The sequence below is a fragment of the Eublepharis macularius genome, chromosome 1, assembly GCF_028583425.1.
Source record: "Eublepharis macularius isolate TG4126 chromosome 1, MPM_Emac_v1.0, whole genome shotgun sequence".
Lineage (NCBI taxonomy): Eukaryota > Metazoa > Chordata > Lepidosauria > Squamata > Eublepharidae > Eublepharis > Eublepharis macularius.
In genome coordinates this window covers 239479133-239498319 of record NC_072790.1, presented here as the reverse complement: position 1 = coordinate 239498319, position 19187 = coordinate 239479133, and the positions used below count along the sequence as shown (strand labels likewise).

The 19187-nt window shown below is 45.1% G+C and overlaps 1 protein-coding gene across 1 annotated transcript in view; it reads left to right on the top strand.

Annotated features, from left to right (window-relative positions):
* TDRD10 (tudor domain containing 10) overlaps positions 1-19187 on the top strand; it is a 50262-nt gene that overhangs the window by 15132 nt on the left and 15943 nt on the right. The window contains exons 3-9 of the mRNA XM_054973294.1: positions 3403-3464; positions 3853-3926; positions 7942-8092; positions 9471-9510; positions 11939-11974; positions 13859-13937; positions 15608-15755. Of these exons, the coding sequence (XP_054829269.1) occupies positions 3403-3464; positions 3853-3926; positions 7942-8092; positions 9471-9510; positions 11939-11974; positions 13859-13937; positions 15608-15755 (590 nt within the window). The remainder of the gene's footprint in view (positions 1-3402; positions 3465-3852; positions 3927-7941; positions 8093-9470; positions 9511-11938; positions 11975-13858; positions 13938-15607; positions 15756-19187) is intronic.

Below are 19187 nucleotides of genomic sequence, written 5' to 3'. Positions count from 1 at the left end.
GGAAAAAAACAGGAAAAAACGATCAACGTAGAAAAAGCCGTTCCCATGCGGAAATCGCCTCCTGGGCTTATCCTGTGCAGAAGTTGTTTCTTCAGCTGATCCCTTATATTGTAGTTCTGCTCTTTTTTGAAGAATGCCCTCCTCATCTATTCAGTTTTGTTAGCCATTTCCTTGGAGTCTTTTATTGAGTTGGTCTTTTCCAGCCCCAACCTTAAAGGACATTTTTGGTGTTAGGTCTGACGTCAGCTGAAAGCGTCAGTAATTGTTCCCCTGTCGTGCCTCATACATTTTGCCTGCCCTCCATTTTTTCCCCATTCCCCTGTCCTCCTTGCCAAGCACGTTGCCAGTTACCCAGAAGATCTGAACAGGATAGATTTTTTAAAAAAACAGATAAAATATTTCCCCCCTGCAAATTTGCACTCCTGGTGCCTTGTTTATTGAATTTCCCGGCTGTTGATCATATTGTCTTATCCTCTGTAATCCACCTTGAGTCCCAATGAGAAAGGCAGACTATAAATAACATAAACAAATAATTTTTTTTTAAATCACCCAAAGCCATAAGATCTGCTTTCTTGTGCTTAAAGGAAAACCGTCAGGGTGTGATGGATTAAGAGTGTCAGACTAGGATTTGGGAGGCTTGGGTTCAAATTTCCATTCCTCCAAGGAAGTTGGTTGGCTTCCTTTGGGCCAGTTGCATTTCTCTCACCCAAGCCTGCTGCATCCGAGTGTTACATCATTTAATTCCTGTGCCTGCCCTCTGAGGGCTCTTGGGGTTATAGCCATTGATTGATCTATTTGTGCGTTCAGATTAGTTTCAGCAAATAAAGTCGATGACGGGTGGAATAATGTTATAAGCACCTTTGGAGGCCCCCCCCTACATTGGGGAGAAAAGCAGGGTATACGCGCCCAAATATATGCCCAGGACCCCAGTCTCCATCATCTATAGTGGCTAGCTGACCTTGGCTGTGGGATAGGAAATATAGTTTACACGCTGTTTCCAATATCTCCAGTTGACCAATCTAGCGGATCAGCTGATAGAAAGACCCCTTCTCTGCCGGGCGTAGAGAGCTGCTAACCTTCCTACATTCCCCTGCTGAGTCTGCCATTCAATTTATTTTTATTTATTTTATTTATGTTATTTATATTCCTTTCCTGTTTATTCCCCAGAGTAGCAGTTTGTGGACCAGACGAAGTAGGGATGCAAGTCCCCCGTCGGGTGGTGGGAGATCCTCCACCCCCCGCCGTCGCTTACCTGGCCGGTGCTGGGGGGACGGGGACGCATCTCCTGGGGCATGCTCCTGGGCAGCCTGTCGCACTCCTGGGCAGTGGGGCACCCTCCTGGGTGCTGCAGCGGCCCAATCCTGCCTGAATCGGGCTGCTGTGGGGCGTGGGAGTGCTCTTGCACTCCACAACAGTTGGATTCGGCCTGAATCGGGCACAAATCGGTCTGAATCGGGCCACTGCGTAGTGCGGGAGCACTGCCGCACGCTGTAGCAGCTTGATCCAGGCCAAATCGGGCTCAATTTGGGCCCCCTGGGAAGTACAGGACGTCATCATGCAAGCTGGGAGCAAAAAGGAAAACCAGATTCATTTCATTCATTTGTCACTAGCAGAGTATCCCTGTTTGCCTTCGCTGCAAAAAAGATTAGGGCCAAGATTGTTTCCTCAGAAACCTAACTTTTTCATTACTATCTGGTATTTATTAAGGTTCCATTTTAATTGTATTTTATTTTTATTATTTTAATAACTGTATTTTATGCTTGTAAGATAGATTTCTATTTTTACTGTTCTTAACTTTGTATTGTGACAGCCTTTGGCCATATACAATTAAACCTAGTACTAGAAAACCAGAAGGTATGAGCCAGGCTCCAGATCTCCCGCTTGGGGGGGTGGGTCGGGGGTCCTGGCAACCCTAAGACAAAGTCCTTTGTGTTTCTAGTAGCCAGTCCCTCACTTTCTGTCCCGTTTCTCGATCCTTCTGTGTTATCTCCTGAAAGTGGATAGAGAGAGTCTCCCCCTTCTTCTCCGGTAACACTTGAACTCAGGTCTCCCCATGGGCAGGAGATTCAGGAAGTCCGCTGTTTCATATGGTGCGGAATGAACTTGTGGATTTCCTGGCTGTAATATGTGGAAATGACCACTTGCCTGGGTGACATTGGAAGGGGGAATACACTGATTACTCGTGACGTGGAACCTCCATGTTCAGAGGCAGTATACCTCTGAATGCCAGTTGCTGGAGGGAGCAACAGCAGAAATGGGCAATTTGGGCTTTCACGTAAGCCTTTGGAGGGGGAGGAGGGGGGATCAGGTTGGCCATTGTGGAAAAGAAAATTCTGGGTTAAGCAGCTTACTTCTGCTCCTGTTAAGCAGGACCTGTCTTATTTTTGTGTGCAAGTATTGTAAGTGGAGTATGGGTGGTTGCATTTGGCACCCGGTCCAGGAAAATCAGAATTATAACAATCTCTTCTTTCTCCACCCCGTTGTTGGGAATTTTACACAATGTGATTGCAAAGGCCACAATCCGTCGTGGCCAGCTCTTTTTCCTCTCTCCGGGGTCAGAAGTCAGCAAGCCATTGTCTGATTATTTATAGCCGCGTCCTGTCTGGGAATGGTCTTTCCTTGGTTCAGGCAGACAAGAGCCCCAGATTGGAAAACAAGTTTGCTGTTGGGGTGTTTGATTTTTTTTTTAAAGCAGGATTTAAGTTTTTGAAACCGGAGAAAAGGATTTGAGCTTGGAAATTTATTTTCTACGTAAGGACAGGGAAGCCTATTAGCAGAAGCCAAGTGCTCCGAGTTTAGAAGGAGGGGTATCGTGGGGAGGGAAACCGTAACTTCTTTGTAGAGTGCATTTCTGCCACACATTCAGGCTTTGTCCTCTCTGCAGTGGTGTTTCTGTAGCCGACATTATAGGCTGGCTGGGATAAGAGAGAACTGATGTTGTTCAGTCCCAGATTTAATCCTCATAATGCTTAACTAGATGCTCTTGGAAACTTCCAAGGAGGGCATGGAGACGTGAGTCCTCAACTGTTATTAAGAGGAATACTGCTTCTGAATACGGAGGTTCCATTTGTCTACCATGTCAAGCAATTGTTCACAGACACCCCCCACCCCAACCTTCACATAAGCTCCTCAAGATCACTGAACATGGATAAGTTATGTATTAAATTATCCAGAAGTATGCTTTCTTGCTTTGCTAATTTCAAATATACTAGTAGATTATGAGGGATTTTTCTGAAGGAAAAAAGAGGCAAATCACACAACATTGAAGTTAGCCTGCCCTTGCTTTATAAGACTGTGGGTGGAGCTAGCTATTTTTTAAAAAATAATAATAATAAATGTTAAATTTGATTGTGGCCAAAGTCAGACCATATTTTCAGACCCATCTTTGCCTTTCTGTTTCAGGGTTCTTCAAGAAAAAGGGAACGGAAATTTTTGTTGGAAACCTCCCCCCAAATATCACAGAGGTGGTGTCTTTTCGCATTCGGTTTTGTTTTTGTGTGTCGTGAACAGCGCAACGACGTTTGCTTCTGGGCTTGACTATAAAATGCCTTTGGGGGGGATAGGTGGGAACGAAACATGGCCGAGAGCGAAGTAAAATAGGGATGTATAAAGAAAAACAAAATCAACATGGGTTACTTTGGGGCTGAGCAGGATCCTGAATCCCAAAGAGGATTGCAGCGAACTGGCCGGACTGGAGCACAAAATAAAGTCCTTCGAAGGAAGCGTTGAGGAAGAAGTATCCAACGGCCCGGTGTGATGTTTTGGTGGGTGGAGAAGGGGGCTGATAACCTGTGTGACAAATCCTCCCTGCTAGTGATTTGGGGTGAGTCTTCTCTTGAATTTCTGTTGCAGGAGGAGATTGTGCTGTTGTTCAAGGACTTTGGTCTGAAGGCAGTCAGGAAAAAGCAGACCTCTGCTTTTAAAAGGTACCTGTGTTTTTTCTGTCCATCTGGGCTTGCCTTCTACCTGGAAATTATCTTGGTTGAGGGCAAACGAAGACTAGCAAAGGCTCTCACTGGAGGCTCCTGCTTTGCCCTTTATTAAGTTTGATGTGTTGTTGTGGATTTTCCGGGCTGTATAGCCGTGGTGTTGGCGTTGTAGTTCCTGACGTTTCGCCAGCAGCTGTGGCTGGCATCTTCAGAGGTGTAGCACCAAAAGACAGAGATCTCTCAGTGTCACAGCGTGGAAAAGATGTTGGCAGGTCATTTATATCTACTCAGGAGGGGTGGGGTTGGGCTGAGTCATCCTGTAAGAGTTTCCCAGGATGTGGAATGCTAATGGCGGGAGGCTTCACTGTATCCTGAGGAGGTTCTTTTGCATATGGATTGGTGCTTGATGTGCTAATCTTCTCTGCAGGGCTATTGTCGGGTATAGAGTGTTTTGTTAGCCTGGTGTTTTTCAGAACTGGAAACCATGCTCTATTCATTCTTAAAGTCTCTTCTTTCCTGTTGAAATTGTGCTTATGCTTATGAATTTCAATGGCTTCCCTGTGCAGTCTGACAAAGTAGTTGGAAGTGTTGTCCAGTATTTTGGTGTCCTGGAATAGGATACTGTGTCCTGTTTGAGTTAGGCTTCGACAATATATTAAGTTTGATGTGATTTCACATTTAGGCAAATGACAGGAGGTGGGGGAGCCATGATCCTCTTTCCCCCCCTCCTCCTCTGAAGTAAAATTACTCTCCTTTGTTACTTAAACCACCTCATTTGTTTGCTCTGTGGGGACATTAAGCTCATCTGGGCAGCCCTAGTAGAGTTGACAGTTCCTTGGGATCTGCTTGGATGGAATTGGGCCCAGGCTATCCGAAGTTACTGCTGCTGACCAGGTGGGAACTGAGCCGAGGTTTGGTATAGGGTGTCCTGGCCCTCCAGGGCATCAACCCACTGGGCTCTTTTTTCTGTAGGTGAAAAGGCCAGCTGGTATACCTCTGGTGTAAAAATTATTTATTTATTGAAAACATTTCTACTCCCAACTTTCCCTGTGGCTCAAGCATCTGTCACGCCTCAGGTGGGGTGAGCCACCTTACGCTGCCACCACTCTGGGATTTAGGTTCCCTTGGGAAGGCCGAGAGTACCCTCCCAACCCTTCTGACCTCCATAGCTTGGCCAATGAACAGGCGTGAGGACCCAGCAGAGTAACAACAAACAAAAGGATTTATTTACAAGGAGGTCAGTTAATATCAAACAACAAACAAACAAGGTGCATTAGCAACAATAGATGGGTGAAAGGAAAATAAATAAAAGGCCCTAGTGCGACTGAACTCACTGTCCCTTTGTCTTCCAGGCCTGTCTTCTCACCCTACCTGGATAAGGGCCTCTCCCCCTAGCAGAAACGTCCTCTGGCCTGCTCCCTGTAGGGTTACCAGCCTCCAGGTAGTGGCTGGAGATCTCCCGGAATTACAACTGGTCTCCAGGCCACAGAGATGAGTTCACCTGGAGAAAATGGCTACTTTGGGGAGTGGACTCTATGGAATTATGCCATGCCAAGGTATTTTCCCTCCCTGAACCCCACTTTCTCCAGGTTTCACTCCCCAGATCTCCAGGAATTTCCCAACTTGGAGCTGGCAACCCTAGCTCCCTGGGAGAAAGAACATAGGCTTTTTTCCTCCCAGACTTATATAGCACTAGCCCCCTGTGCTCTGATTGGCCAAAAAGGGTGCCAAAATGGCCCAGGGGCTCCTGGGAATTGTAGGCAGGCTCCCACTACTAACAGGCTTCTGAGGCCTTGCTAGGCCTTCCTGGCACAGCCAGATCATGACAGCACCATACAACAATAACTTCCCGACCCACCTGTTACCTGGATGGGACTCCTTGCAAGTAGGGGGAATTAGCAGCAAAGAGTAAGGCTATGCGAGAGGGGTAACTGCGGGATAACTCCACCAATTTTTACAGGGTCCCGTCCCCAAGGTAGCAGACGAGGCCGGTGATCTTAAGCAAAGGAGTATTTTTATTAGCAGAAGAAAATTCACATACACAAGAAGCGATGCACAAGCACACAGACTCTTAAGAAAAGCAGTGATGAAAGTACAATAGAGCTGAGGGATTTCAGGGTGATAATGACCTATCCACGGAGAGGGAGTGAGGCAGTCTGCAGAGGAAGAAGGCTTCACACGCCCAGCGTTCTCGACCAGGAGAGAGAGTCTTGGGGAAGTGGCCCTAAGGGAGCAGTGCTTGGATCCAAGAAAGCGTGCACTGTTTGAATGGGGCAAATGGTTCTTATAGGGTTAAATATATTCACAGGCTAGCCGTTGGAACAAAGACCATGAAGGCCATATCTGGGTGATAACTTTGATTACTTGCTGCCGGGGTGTGTGGAAGGAAATACAAAGTCTCTCCTGCCGCCTCACAAAGGGGCAACTTGCGAATAGAGCTCCCCGGAGCTGAGTTGATTAATTTAGATATGAAAATGCATGTTCCCAGAGACAAATTCAGTTGATCAGTGCTGATTGATTGCTCCTCGATTGCAGGGTGGGGATCTAATCACAGAAAGAGGGTATCAGAATGTGCTAAGAGGGGAGACTCAGCGAGGCCCTTTCTTGTCACGATCTCACAACAGTAAATTAAGTCACCATTAGTCTCGGCATTAGCATGAGCCAATCTATTCTTGACTTAATCTCCCAGGCGGGTCTCAGCAGGGCTGTACCCAGCCGGCTTGGAATTCCCCCTGATGCAGATCAAGCCGCATTAATTCTGGGGACCTGTGTTTTTTTTTATCACAGCCCTATATCAAATGTGGTGGAAGCCGGGGCTGACTACTTACACACCCTAATAAAACTGAAGAACGTGCAATAAAATGCCTGGAGTCCACAGTCTGTTAAAAGCTGTGATGAAGGAAAACAGCCTTACAGAGCTTTCTTAGTGTTTCCAAGGACATTATGCTGAAAATACAAAGGGTTACCTGCCCTAAGAGGAGGTAACCTTTGTCTCTGTTTGAGTCTCTGTTCTGGATATGCCTCCTCTGAGAGCCACTGCTGGTCAATGTGGAGAACATCGAGTCAGACCGTCTGCAGTGGTAAACTATAGCGTCCTTTATTCACATGACATGTTTTTTGTTTATCTTTTAAAAAAAAGATTTTACTGAAATTTTAAACAAATTAATTAAAAGAAACATATAAAAGAAAACAGGACATAGTTCTAAAAATTAAGTAAAAAAGAGCCAAAAAAGAGAAATATATATAAAAATAGGAATACTTGCCAATTTTCTCTTTGAAGAAGTATGCTAATACTATATTTTATGCTCTAGAATCACCATAAATTAATACTTCTCCTGTCTAAACATTCTTCTCCCTAATCTTCAAAAGCACAAATCATTAATTCATTTCTTAGTTTCTTGCAAAAAGTCTATAAAGGGCTTCCAGGTAATCACATATTTGTCTAGTGTCTTTTCCTTGATCCACATTACATGGTTTTGAGGTTGTGACATTAGAAGAGGTTTCACCTGCAGTGATTCAGATGTTGATTTTGGAAGTAAAGTCCCTCATATGATCCAGGACCCAAATATCTTGAGGAATGCTATCTCTTAGTTTTTGTACAAGCGCCCCCCCCCCCCCGGTTAAATCCACTAGTGAGATGCTATGTGGCGTCCTTTCCTTTCTGGATTGTAAAGTTTCTACTTAAAAGAAGCAGATCCTTTTCTGTGGTGGCTCCACAGCTGCTGAAGGGGCCGTTAAAAAGGACCAAGCAGGAGGTGATGTGAAAGACACTGGACAGCCACTGCTGGTCTGAGTCGACAATGCTGACTTTGATAGACCAATGGTCTGATTCAACATAAGGCAGCTTCATGCGGAGGGTAATCTTGTGAGCATGAACGTTGCCACAGATGGAGCTTATGCTCGTTTCCCCTGAGGACCAGTCTGTAAATGTGCTGTGGAAAATGTGCTATGGAAAGAATGGAGTAAAAGGGTTTGCAGAAGTGAACCGTGTCGTCTTCTGCTCCCGCTTCAGTTTCGCATTTCTCGATGTGGCTTCCCCTGAGGTGGTACAGCTTGCTGTGCAGACGATGAATGGAAATGTGGTGAACGGGCAGCGGATAGTTGTGTCTGTTTCCGAAGAGAGGAGAAGCCCCGAATTCAAGAAGAACCACATGGAGATGCCGGTAAAGATAGGAGCTTAAGAGCAGCCCAAAAGTCCCTCCAATATCCTCAACTGTTTCTTGCAGTGGTTGACCTGATGCCCCCAGAAAGGCTGTAATGAGGGCACGGAAGCCAAATTCTCTTATTGTCTGCCCCCATCCAGCTCTGCAGCTGGTACTCAGAGGTACACTGCCTCTGGGCAGGGATGTTCCATTTTGCTGCCACAGCTAATAACTGTCAAGGGACCTTTCCTCCATGAATTTGTATAAATCCCGTTTAAAAGCACCTATGGCAGTAGCTGATCCTGTAGCGGGGAGTTCTCTAAGTCAAGTATGTACAATGAGAAGTAGTACTTTGTTTTGTTTCTCCCACATCTACTATCTGTCAACTTTACAAGGAGTTCTCCAAATTTTAGTATTATGGGATGAGGAGAAAAGTTAATCCTGTTCTTCATAATACACAATAAACCTCTGTAGCCCAGGAGAGCCTGATCTCGTCAGATCTCAGGAGCTAAGCAGGGTCGGTCTTGGTTAGTGATTGGATGGGAGACCTCCGGCGAAGACCCGGGTTGCAGAGGCAGGCAGTGGCAAACCACCTCTGTTCGTCTCTTGCCATGAAAACCCCACCAGGGGTCGCTAGTACTTGAGAGCAGGATTTCATTTTCATGTCCGTTTTTAGGCATTGAAGTGATAAAGCCCCCAGTCCTTTTAGCCTTTACGTAGTGGAAGATGTCCTAACGTCCCATGATCTTTTTTGCTCTTTTCTTCACTCTGTCGCAAAGCGTTTTCCCCCTTATGTGCAAAATAGCAAGTCACCCCACTAGCGTGGTGGGGCTCTGCACCATGGCCGTTGGGGCCAATATCCCCTCTTTCCATCTATGCAAGATCATTTTGTGGTTATTGCTAAAATCATTATCCGCAGATATTTGAGGCCATTCTCTTGGAGTTCTGTTACGCGAAAGTGTTTTGTCGTTAACTCATCGACGTAACCTGTTGGGGTTTGCTTTTATCTTTCTCATTTAACTGGTTTCTGCTCAAGCATATTCAGAACTTGTCCTCTGCACTTAGTAGGCGGGACAGAAGCACTTAGAAAAAAAAATCAGGTATTCTCAAGTTTCTAATAAGTCACTGATACTGGTTAAAAATGTTTTGGTCTAGTATTTTTAAAGTGTGGACTCTCTTTTAAAAGACAAAAGGGAGAATGTCTGGTCCCACACAATTTAATATCTAAACTGGTCACAAGAATGAAATATGTAACTTTGGATGAAACAATGAAAGTTGCTTTTCAAAAGCTGTAATTAATTACTATAACATTTAATAAGACAGTTGTGGTGGATCATTTTTCTATACATTTTTGTCTCTTGGCTGATGGGATACCAAACTTCGTTTTGTTCCCCTGTAGGATTTGGAGCCAGTACCTAATGGATTGCCTGTGGGAAACGGTAGTACATTACAATCTCTCAAAAGTTCCCCCCCCCCTTGCTCTGGTTAAATACCTGTGTTTATATATTTAATTAATTTATTTATTTATATCATTTATAGTCCGCCTTTCTCACTGAGACTCAAGGCGGATTACACAGTGTTAGATTAGTACAATCGGTAGCAAGGACAAGGGTAGGCATTTCCATACAGTGTCAAGAACATTTCCATAAACGATGCTACAGGATAAATAAATACAAGTTTATAAAGACAGCATTAGCAAGGATCCAATACAAAGTTGAAGAATTGCTGAAACACAACATAATCAGTTCTAGAGCTAACATTAGACAACATGAAGCACAGGTAGTACAGAGGAGTACAGATTTGATGGAGTGTGAAATCTCAGTTTCCTTAGAGAAATGATCTGGTATTGCCATGCCTTCAGACTTTGTCTGGGGACCCCTGGGGGTCTGCAATGCTACTCTGCAGCAAGGTCCTACCATATCCGTTTGGATCACGTGAAAATGGAGCCCACACTATCAGCTTTCTAGGAATGGGAGAAGGGATAGAATCATCTTCCCCTTCTTTCTAAGGGTAGAAGCTCTCTTGCAGTTGCAGTTGCGCATTACTGGGAGCCAAACTACAAGTGACGCCTGACACAGGTTGGACACTTGTCAGCTTCCCTCAAGTTTTGATGGGAAATGTAGGCGTCCTGGTCTTGCAGCTTGGTTCTCCGACTGCTGTCCAATGGACTTTTCAACTGTCACTTGTCCAACATTCCGCCAAGCTGCCTACATTTCCCATCAAGACTTGAGGGAAGCTGACAAGTGTCCAACCTGTGTTATTCATCACTTGTAGTTTGGCTCTAAGTACCTAGGGAAGCTCAAGTGTACCTCATTTCACGTGTCCCCTCTCCAACTTCCCATGCACTTGCTAGCACAGTCACACTTCCATTTGCTCTGTGTGAGTATGTTCACAGATCTGATATCTTTTCTTTGCTTTCTTTGCTACCCTGTAGTTAATCTTTGACAAGGATCTTCTCTGTTTACAATTGCCAAATCCCCAGTTCCCCCCACTTCCCACCTCCATTGAAATGCAGATCTTGACACTTTCTCCCTCCTTAAAGATATGCAAATAGAGAAGTCCTGCAATCACACAAAGGGAGCTCGGGTGAAAGTGGCACGCATGTGTGCCAAGCAAGAGGCAACCTGCACATGAATTGAGGAGCGCACATAAAATCCGGCCCTTGAGTGTCCCCAGGTACTTAGTATCGTGTATTTCCACTCTCTGCTTCCAGATCACCTCAGGGCGCTTGCAAGAAATCACACTGCACAGGTTGCTAGGAACCAATTGCTTCACCCTAAGAACCCTAACTTACTGATGTCCAGTCCAAATGCAGTTCTCATAGTTTCTTTGGGTATAAAACGGAAGCGGCTTTCACTCTGTTTTCTGATGCAAAGTATTTCAGCAGAGAGAGCAAGAGACGTCCTTCTGTCTCTAAAGACCGCAGCCGTTTCCACACGACTTACCAGCCTCCGGAATATTGCGCAAAACACGCAAAAGATAGTGTCTTCTCTCGCGAAATCGTGCCAGGAAGACGCTATCATCCGGGAGTTTTGTACGACATCGTGTCTTCCTGGCACGATTTCGCACGAGAAGACGCTGTCTTTTGCGTGTTTTGTGCAACATTCCGGAGGCCGGTAAGTCGTGTGGAAACGGCCCATAATAGCCAGTGGCACCTTCCAGTTGAATACAAGCCATTCAGGTTGGGATGCCGTTGGCCCTTTTCTCTATCTATGAGCAGTTCTGAAAGCTTTTCCAGACCCGTTTCTACTTCTTTTTTTAAAAATTTTTTTAATGAATCTTCATTGAGTTTAAACAATTACAATATACAAACTTATACATATATAACAAACTCGTTTCTACTTCTGTTCAGCTGGCTTCCATCTAGAAGTTACTAACTTTTCCCCAGAGCCGGATAACAACTTGTTGATTCAAAAGTGTGCTAGCTTACCCCACAAGGCAATTCCTTTGCCTCAAGGCATCTAAACATCAACTATGGTGAATTTCCTACCGGCGCAAAGAAACTTCCTCTGATGAAGGTTCATTGCACCGGGGGAGAGCAACACCATAAAGGGGAATGGATCTCCAAGAGCTAACCCACTGTTCAATCACCGTAGTAGACATTCAGATTCTTTGAGGTGGAGGAATTGCCTGCCTGGCTCAGAGGAGAAGTGCTCGTAGTACCCAGGAACAACCCTCCGTTCATTACAAAAATAAATGCTCATCAATAAATATTCATAAATAAATTACCCTCATTAATAAATTACAATAAGTAACATTCTTACTATACAGAAAAAGTTAATGGCCGCATCAATTATATGGTCCCCTGGCTGCTCATTCCTTACAGTATTTCAAACAGGACAATATCCTTTTAAATTTCTTTCGTAGGCGCCGGGGAAAGAAGCTCCAAGGAAGACAAGACTGGTAAGTAATTATTCCAATTTAATTGTAATCTTAAATGTTATTTCTTTCTCTTTTTCTCTTCTCTGATGGATCTGTAGATGAATGTTATTTATTGTAATTGATTTATGAGTGTAATTCATTTATGAGCGATATTTATGAATGAATATTTATTTTTGTGATAAATAGAGGATTGTTCCTGGGTGCTAAGAGCATTTTTCGATACGCACAAATGCACTAAGTCACTTTAAAAGAATAGTGAGCCTTTACATAGAGTTTATTATTATTGTTTTTCTCCTGATTGGTGTGTATCCATTTGGGGAGGAAGTATATATCGCAGGAGTGCCTTCTGTTTTTCACTGGCTCAGAGGGGAGGGAGGCAAGATGCCCCAGTGGAACTGAGTGAGCCGAGCAAGATGGATAGCTGTCAGTAACATCGGATGTCAGATATCGCTGTGCCCAGACATGGAGTTTCTTTTTTAAGCTGCCATTCCCAATCGCAATTGAATCTAAGGGCCAAGCTAGACATGCAGGTTTTTAAAGACTTGGGTCTGGACCCAACTAAGGTTTTCGCAGCCATACAGCAGTTAAAAAGCAAATGGGGGTTAAAACATAAACGAGCCCAAATGGCCTCAGAATGCCCGGGGGGGGCTCTTCCCTCCCCCTTCAAGCCATTTCCCATGTCACAATAGCACAGGAGGATTCCCCCTCCTCCCCTGTTTTTACTGCTCCACGCGCACAGAATACGCCACGTGGAGCAGAAAAACTCCCTCCCCTGCTATTTAGGGTCTCTTTCTGAGAGAAAGTTTGGTGTACTGGTTAAGAGCGCGGGACTCTAATCTGGAGAGCTGGGTTTGATTCCCCGCTCCTCCACTTGAAGCCAGCTGGGTGACCTTGGGTCAGTCACAGCTCTCTCAGAGCTCTCTCAGCCACACCCACCTCACAGGGTGTTTTGTTGTGGGGATAATAATGGCATACTTTGTAAACTGCTCTAAGTGGTCACTAAGTTGTCCTGAAGGGCAGTATATAAATGGAATGTTATTATTATTATCATGGGTCATTTCGTAGAAAAAGAGCTGGAGAAACTCGTTAGCACAACTCATTAGCATATGCCATGCCCCTTGCCATCACCGGAAGTGTGTCACTGGCATAACTGATTTGCATATGCCACACCCCCTGACATCACCTATCCTGTCTGTTTTGGACCCAATCCTGGCCATTCAGGGCTGAAATCGGGCCCAAAATGGCAAAAAGGGGCTGAAAATGGCCAAAAGGGGCCCAAAATGGTCAGGATCAGGCCGCTGCTGAGCGGGAGAGTGATCCACCACCCATCAGAGGCCAGATCTGGACCGTTTCAGCCCCAATCCAGGCCAAAACAAGCCCAAAGTGGCTGAGAGTCGGGCCACCTATCATGTGACCTCTTTGAGGAACTGCCGGAACTGTGTTCCGGTGCGTTCCCCCTCAAAATGAGCCCTGATTATTATTATTATTATTATTATTATTATTATTATTATTATTATTATTATTATTAAGCTCCTCCCCAAAGCTGCTCCCCAAAGAACTCAAGTTGTGTCTGGGGATCCCAGACCTAACTCTAAAAACTTGCATGTTGAGCTTGACTCTTAGAGAGTCCTAAATGAGCGTAACTATTAAGAATAACAGTTCTTGCTGATTCTGAACCAAGGCCTGTCTTGTGTTCGTTGACCAGTCAGATGCCTCTGGGAGGTTTACAGGCAGGATCTGATAGAGAGAGGCATTCTTGTATTGTCCTGTTTTGTCTTGGTGTCTGCCCCTCTGGACAGAAAGATTAAATTTTGGGCATTTGTGACTAATAGCCATCAATCGCTCTATCTGCTGGATCAGATTGGTTTAAGCAAACCTTGTCTTAGCCCTGCTGTGTTTCTTTAGACCTCATTCCAAAAACTGGCATCCAGACTGCACCACCTTTAAAGAAGAACAACCTTTATGCGATTCCCATTGAAATGAGGTAAGCAAGAGACATAGCACAGGACGGTCACAACAGTAACATTCAGATATCACAAAAAAGGCTATAATTTGTTACAGATGTGTGTGTGAATGAGTTTCTTTCTACCCAAGACAGCTTACACGGGGATGCTCAAGTGTCTTACTTTCTGTGTGGTCTTCTTAAGTGTACTCTGTCTCCCTAGCAATGCACATGTATTCACAATGGGAGAACGAGTGTAAGATCTTTCATTTGCACATCCCCGTGTAAGATGTCTTGTATAGAGAGACTCCGAGTCTCAAATCCTTGGGCATTTGCGCTCTGTCCTGTGCTGCTTTAGAAAGTCTTTGAATTCAAGTTTATTGGGATCTCTGAATTTGGGCACTGTAACAAATTGGGGCCCTAACCTGGAGAGCCCAGGCAAGCCTGATCTTATCAGATCTCAGAAGCTAAGCAGGGTTGGCCTTGGTTAGTAATTGGATGGGAGACCTCCAGCGAAGATGAGGTTTGCAGAGGCAAGCAATGGCAAACCACCTCTGTTCATCCATGAAAATCGCACTAGGGGTTGCCATAAGTCAGCTATGACTTGACGGCGCTTTTCACTCTCGCCAATGAATTGGGGGCTTGCTTTGCTCCATGTTGCTGGGATTCTTAACCAGGATTTGGATATGGATTAGAATTCCGGTGCCAGTCTCCTCTCTCCCTCAAAGAAGGAGGAATACAGGGCCCCCGCAGGGAGGCAGAGGTGGGGAAGAGCTGGTAGTTCATCTCTCCATTGAGATTGCAAGAAAACAATTTCAAAGTTCCTCTCCCCCATCGATCTTGCATGGTTCTGTCTTTGAAAACTGTATTTGAAAAGTTTTCCGCCCCCCCCTGCGCGCGCTAGGGACATAATTCTGGTTTCAGCTACAGTTCCCAGGTAACATTGATTCCCCGACACCTTAAAAAATATGCGTCTGAGGTCACTTGTAGCTTAGCTCTTAGTGGGCTGGGTCTGCATGATCCAGTCTGTGACACTTCTGTGCAAGATAACCATCATGGACCGTTTATAACACTGGAAATCAGTAACTTTGCTGTGCCGATTTGAATCCTGCAGGGAAGTGAGGGGCCTTGTTTGCATTCGGGTCCTAAGCAAATAGAATCCAGCCTGCTTATCAAGAGGCTCGTGGTTAGGGATGGGCACGAACCAGAAGAACGGCGGCTGGTTGCGGTTCGTGGTTTGTCATGTTTCACGAACCACGAACTGGCATGAAATTGCCCGGTTCATGAACCAGTTTGTTTGGTTGGTGAATACGTTACTTCCAGGGCAGCAGAAGGTTTGCAGAAAGCCCTCCCCCCTGTTGTCTAGGAAACTGATTGATCAGCGCCAGGCTGTCTGCAGTGACGAACCAAAAAACAAACCAAACGAACCAACTTAAAAATCATGGGTCATCAGAAATGCCTTCCAACAAACCACCTGTTTGCAAACCAAAAAAACGGCCCCGTTCATGACGAACTTTGGTTTATATTTTGGTTCGTGCCCACCTCTACTCGTGGTTCTTAAAAGAATACTGGTTTTATTGTGGGCCGGGTCCAAATGCTGTGAAATGCAAGCAGTGCGGCCTGTATCACCTCCATGCCAGGCCCCGTTTTATGCAGGCACAGCCATCAGTGACCGCATGGTTGTTCTTCACGTTGTTTGTGCCACTTTCTAGAAGTTCCTTCTTGGTGCTGATGCTGAAGGACTGCTTTAAGGACCTGGGTTGGCTGATCACCATTTGCAGAATCTCTGGAGAAGCGGGACTCCTGGTGACTGATACGGTGCCCCAGACTCCGTTCTTCTGGGCTATCCACCTCACAGAGGTTGGTGATGGGGCTGGGAATGTGATTTGAGTCCCCTCGTTTTTTGTTCATCTGCTTGGTTTCCCTGTTCCTACTAGGATTTAGGTTCCTTCATGGCACGGAATGGCAAAGCCCGACAGTCCAACAGTTTTATCTTAACAGTCGGTGGTCATTGTATGACCAAAAGCAGAGCCGTTTTTCTTGCTCGTTTGAAATATGAAGCAGTTTAGTTGCTTGGCCTTGAGCGTGTAACTCCCGAGTGCAGAGTAGAGCTTAGAGTGAAGAACACGTGTCGGGAGATGTGGTGGTAGCTGAGAAGGGTAGTTTAAAAAGACAGAGCCGGCAGCAGGGCAGAGGCTTTGCTGTACACTGGAGCTGCGTGACGGGGCTGTGAAATGCCAGAAGGGAAACTTCAGCCCATTATAACCTCTCCAGGTCTGAGCCTGGCTCTGAAAGGCAGCTCCAGCCCATTTCCATTCCTTGCCGCCCTCTAGTTGTGATCCCACACAGTTTTAGACTGGGGAGGTGAAACTGACAGAGCCTTCCAAGAGGAGAAGATGAAATTAACAAACCTCTGAGGAGTGATCTCCGCCAGCTCGATCTTTTTAAATTACACTTCCCAGCTAACATTGCATCTCCCTACACTTGATGAACGCGTGCTGAGGCGTCTCATATAGAAACATGCACCATGGCGTCTTGTGTAGACAGACCCTTAGACAACAAGACAGGAGAAACTGGTAAACAAAGACTGTTGAAACTAGATAAGGAAGAAGAGAAAGTTTCACTTAGAGCTGCAAGGAGAGGGTGGGCTTTGTCTCAGAATAGAGGCTTTGTCTCAGAAAGGTATAAAAGATCCCCCCTTCCACGTTTCTCGGGGGGGGGGGGGCTCAGAGTGTTTTTACTTGCTTGAAACTCTGTCCCCTTATTTCATGAAATAAAAGCTTTTCCTCTTCAAAGTTCCCCAATCTTGGTGTAATTATTGGGCAATAATTACCCGAACCAGGCATTTTTGCAACAATTGCAATCCCCTTTGCGGGCAGATGCTCATATACAGAAGGTCAAAATTGAAGAGAATGTGTACTGCAGTGGTCTTCAAACCACAGGCTGCAGAGGCACACTTGCTGGTCTCTGTACAGCTGCTAGGTTTTATTTATTTATTTATTGAGCGAAAAAAAATTATGCCTCCTCTCCAGGAACCTGCTCGAGGCGGTTTACAAAATAAAAGCAATAAAAAACAAAACATTAAAAGGCGTTCGTTAAAATCTAGCATTAAGAACCCAGCCCAGTGTAAAAACCTAGACCATAAAAATAGACCACCGACGGCTTAAAAGAAAGTTTCCAGAGTAAAATAGTGTTAAAAGACCCTTGATTCAAAGTCCGAGTGCACTGAAAGATTTTGACCAGGGGCCTAAAAGAGAGTAATGTAAGTGCCAGGTGAGCCTAAAGGGGGGGGGGGCATTCCATAAGCGAGGTGCCACTACTGAGAAGGCCCTGTCTGTGGAGACGGTCCTTCAAGTACCTGGCCCCAAGCCAATTTGGGCTTTGAAGGTGAGAACCAGCACTTTCAGTTGTCTTGCGGAAACCATTTTCTGGGCTGCTTTATGAAAGAACCTGCCCCTCCGGGGCATCTGTAGGGCGCAAGGCTGCCCTGCCACTTAGACCCTCTTTCCGTGCTGACGCTGCAGTGAGGCTGTTCAGTGTAGGATGGTTCTGTGGCTCTGCCCGTTGGCTTATTCTCCATTTCTTTGCACCCTCTGGTGCGCAGCTTATGTTCCCTGGCCTTGACTTTCTTGATCTGCTGCCCACAGTTCTAACCTTGACACGGCTGTGCCCAAGTTGCAGAGAATATGCTTGACACGAGGAAGGTCTCAGGTTCAGTCCTGGGCAAACCCCCCCTACCTGACACCATGGAACACTGCTGCCCATCTGAGAGTCTCTCTATACGAGACAAATTATACGACACTCAAGTGAAAGGAGACACAGTGTTAGTTGGGTGTTATGCCAATATAGATTAAAATCGTATGCCAATAATCAATACTGAACAATACTAGGCCTAGCTTCTGTATTCTCTAGATGAACTTTTAAACTTTGCATGAACTTTCAGTGTATTTTTTCTATGTGTAAGGTAATTCAGCAGGTGTGCTTTCATCCTTTGACAATTAATTAAAATAGTGGACTCTACCAAGACTGATGTTCCTCTATCAGAGATTCAACCAGTGGTGATCGCTCAACTTAACTTTTTCTGACACTTCTCAGAGATTAATGGTTTTCTTTTGCAGTACTGACTATGACATAATTTTTTTAACTAATTGGAAGGCTGTACTATGAAATTATGAATATTCAGTGAAGTGTCAGAAAAGGTTAAGTTGGGCAATCACCATTGGTTGAATCTCTGATAGAGGAACATCAATCTCGGTAGAGTCCACTATTTTAATTAATTGTCAAAGGATGAAAGCACACCTGTTGAATTACCTTACACAGAAAAAATACACTGAAAGTTCATGCAAAGTTTAAAAGTTCATCTAGAGAATACAGAAGCTAGGCCTAGTATTGTTCAGTATTGATTATTGGCATATGATTTTAATCTATATTGGCATAACATGGGAAGCCCAGTTTTAAAGACGGATCTGTCAGTTTCACCTCACTAAAGTTCCCCTTGGAGGTGAAGAGGAAATAAACAAACCCACAAACCCTCTGAGGAGCTACTTTGGCCACTTTAGAGAGGTGAAACTGACAGAGCCTTCCGATCTAAAACTCGGCTTCCCAGCTAACATTGCGTCTCCCTTCACTTGAGCGTCTTTGTATCATTCATCTTGTGTAGAGAGACTCTTGAGTAGATAAGACTGGTGGAATATGGGGTACTAGTCGAGACAGTGGGAGATCCCTAAAAACTAATAGATGAGGTAGATGGGTTTTTTTCCAGAATAGTCCAGAAAGTCTCTTTGATCTAATCTGGAGCCCTGGCTGGTAGGGGTTTCCCGGGAAATATCGGCCTCAGAAGGTTGGATAAGACGGGTGGCTGCCAGTAGAACTAGAAATGGTTTTGGATTCTTACAAGGTAGGGGCGCACAAGCTCATGTTAAGAGATCCTCTTCAGAAGTCTCAGTTTCTGAGGATTTGGCCTTAAAGACAGGGTCATACTGAAACCACAGTTTGATTCCTTAACCACAGCTAGTCTTAACTGTGGTTTCATGTGATGCGTGAATGCAGAGATGCTGGCCTTTCTGCGTTCATGCTGGCCACAGAGATGCCTGCGTTGAAGAAGAAGAAAGCAGGCAGAAAGCCAACCGTGCGATAAGAGAGCAGGAATTAATCCCTACCTGTATTGCCTGAGCTTTGTCTGGGTGTCTAGTAGAATTCCATGAGATCCCCTGGCAAAGCAAAAGCGAAATGTGTAGGGATTATTAATTCAGTAAATATCTCCTCTCTTTTATTGCACTGTTAGCTTTCTGT